The sequence below is a fragment of the Camellia sinensis genome, chromosome 14 (assembly GCF_055761805.1).
Source record: "Camellia sinensis isolate YWXY chromosome 14, ASM5576180v1, whole genome shotgun sequence".
NCBI lineage: Eukaryota > Viridiplantae > Streptophyta > Magnoliopsida > Ericales > Theaceae > Camellia > Camellia sinensis.
Window position 1 is genome coordinate 61107673 of NC_138974.1, and position 2808 is coordinate 61110480.

The 2808-nt window shown below is 32.4% G+C and overlaps 1 protein-coding gene across 1 annotated transcript; it reads right to left on the reverse strand.

Annotated features, from left to right (window-relative positions):
- Positions 1 to 541: 541 nt before the first annotated feature.
- Positions 542 to 2512, reverse strand: LOC114310598 (CCT motif family protein). Its single transcript, XM_028256644.2, has 3 exons — positions 1764 to 2512; positions 907 to 1056; positions 542 to 824 (listed from the first exon to the last, which is right to left on the reverse strand). Exons 1-3 carry the CDS (start codon positions 2247 to 2249, stop codon positions 783 to 785), a joined length of 678 nt encoding a protein of 225 aa, XP_028112445.2. The 5' UTR covers positions 2250 to 2512; the 3' UTR covers positions 542 to 782.
- Positions 2513 to 2808: the final 296 nt, after the last annotated feature.

Here is a 2808-nt window from a genome sequence, read left to right on the forward strand (position 1 = left end):
TTATGTTTGTAAATAATTATTCTTGTGAGGGTAGATAAGTGGATGGCCATTTTGAGAATGGTGGACCTTGACCCATGATGATAAGAAGGGCCATATGCACAGTATAAGGTAGGGGTGGGTAGTGTGGTTTGGAGGATTTGAAAGTAGAATTATAAATCAAACGCGGTTTAGTGGATTGGAAAATTGTAATTCGGATGGTTTGGAATGGATTGATGGATTGAAAAATATTTTTAATTAATTATCAAATATAATATAATACTAATTTATATAATTTTTCTTTATATAAATAACATAAATTAATTTTACATAATATTTTTCATACATATAATTATTAATTTATGATAAATTTTATATTTTAAATCTCTCTTACACTCATTTTTATTTTGATATTTCATTAAAAATTAAAAATTATATGTATTAATTATAGAGGAACAAAACAGTTTTGAACACAGATTATAAATTTTAAAATTCAATTCACGGTTAGCATATAAAATGGTACGGATTAATGTGAATCAGTAAGATTTTAACGAATTGGACAATATTTTACAAATTTTAAAATTCAATTCGCCATCAGCGAATCAAATAATGCGAATTAATATAAATTTATATAATTTTAACGAATTAAGTGTACTTTACATAACCTTAATATAAGTAGTGCACCAAAGCTGTGGGAAGAGATATTTTTTGCTTTTTCATTGAAACAAATACAGAAGCACGTGTTTGAGAAAAGTTGAAAGAGTTGAGATATTTTGCAGATATTTCATTGCTCCTCACTCATCTCATCATTTCAGTATCTTCTCTGGAGCCCTCTTGACAAATCGACCCTGCAACATAAAAACAACACACTTTGAATTCTCAATCAACCCAAAAACAGAACACAGAGAGAGAGGATAAGGTGGTTTTTACCTTGAGCCTGGGTCTTTGATCAGCGTTGAGTTTGCGAACTTGATATCTTATCTTCTTAGAGAACAATCTAGTCTGACGTTTTTCCTTGTATCTTAGTACTCTTGCTTCCCTTCTTGCCCTCTCCTCCTCCATTACTGGCACCTCTCCCATCTACAAATTAATATTATTATCCAAACACCTAAAATTAACAACTTTTATAAGAATATATATATAGGAAATGGAAAATGCCATGGACATTCTCTCTCGCCCTCTACTATTTTTTTTTTTTTATTATTTTTTATTTCAACGGTAAGGGTGCACGGGCGTACAACTCAACTAATCTCCTTTCTAGTCTGATCAAAGCGAGGCATCTACGATAAGAAATTTATTATTTATGACTTGATTCTAAGAGTTGAACGGTGAATAATTATATGAAGAATATACTCACCAATCATTCAAGACAATTTAAGATTTGGCATTCTACTAATTATGTATCAGTATATCCCATATATATATATACACTTGAAAATATTAATAAATATATTATCTCTTTTTATTAATTATGTACTATTGTACCCGTTTCATATAAAGCAGAGGATTATATTTACTTACAAAAATGAAGGAGAATTTTTTCCTCTCTCCCTCTACTAATTACGTAATGTATTCGTTGACTGGAAAAGAAACTCAAGTACCCTTCTTATTACCCAAAAAAGAAAAAATTCTGAGTTCTTCATAGACTAATTTCAGCTTAGGGGAATAAAATAGAATGTTCGAGATTAATAAAATTCAGTAAATCTAATATACATAGAAGATGTGGAAGTGAAATGGATTAATATTAGAAGGAAGAAAAGAGGATAATGAGTAGTTTGAGGACTAACATAGCCATTATTCGCCATTGAGAGAGAAAAATCATCAGCCCAAAGAGACCGACGATCGGACCAGGCATCCAAGACCTCTTGATAATTCAAGTTCAACTTCAATGACATCCTCCTCTTCTCGTCATCATGATTATCATCATCCCAAAATCCGTAGCTTTCTCTCTTCACAGTACAATAGTTGTAGCGGCTGTGGCTCTCTTCTTCGAAATATATGCTCGTTTGCGCTACGGTCTGATCACTTTCTTCTTCTTCTCCTGCTACTGAAAATCCTTCCCAATCCATGAAATCCCAATTGAGTCCACCGCACATGTTCTTAGTACCATTCTCTGGTAAAACTTCATCGTCTTCGATGCTCAAAATGCCCTCCAACTCCTCCATGATACCAGTCTCCTTGTCGTCAACGATTCCCGAGAATTTGGGAACCATGGTGGTTGGCACATCTTCTTCTTCCTTCTTAGGACTTCTTAGGAGAGAGCTATGTCCCATCTCTATCTCTCTGCCTCCCCCTCCCTCTTTTTTTTTTTCTCTTTCTTAGACTGTTTTTTCATGTATGCATGACAATGTGAATGTAGGAAGTAGTGAGTAGTGGAAATGGGTAATTTTATTTGCTTGGTGGCACCTTATCTTCTTGCGATTGGTCAATGTAATCTTTTACGTGGTTGTGGTAGGCTGAAATAGTCCAGCTTGTCGGAGTGCGGAGGCGGGGTCCATGGAAACCTTTATGCTTCCCTTGTGTTGTCCCAATTGACCTGCGTATAGTAAAATGATATATAAGTTAACTTAGATTCACTTTTTAAGTTTAGGGATATATGAACGAGATGATTAGTTGATGATTATAAAATGAATGTGAGAGATAATTGTTTTAAATTTTTAATAGAGTGTTATATTATTTAATTTAGAAAGTGAGTTTAATTTTTTAGTCTAAATAATAACACTCTTTACAGAAAGTTTTGTTATAACCTTTTATACAGTCCTCGTATTTCATTTTATCACATTTATTTTTGAAGAAATAATGATAAATATATATTTTCTAAAATAGATTATT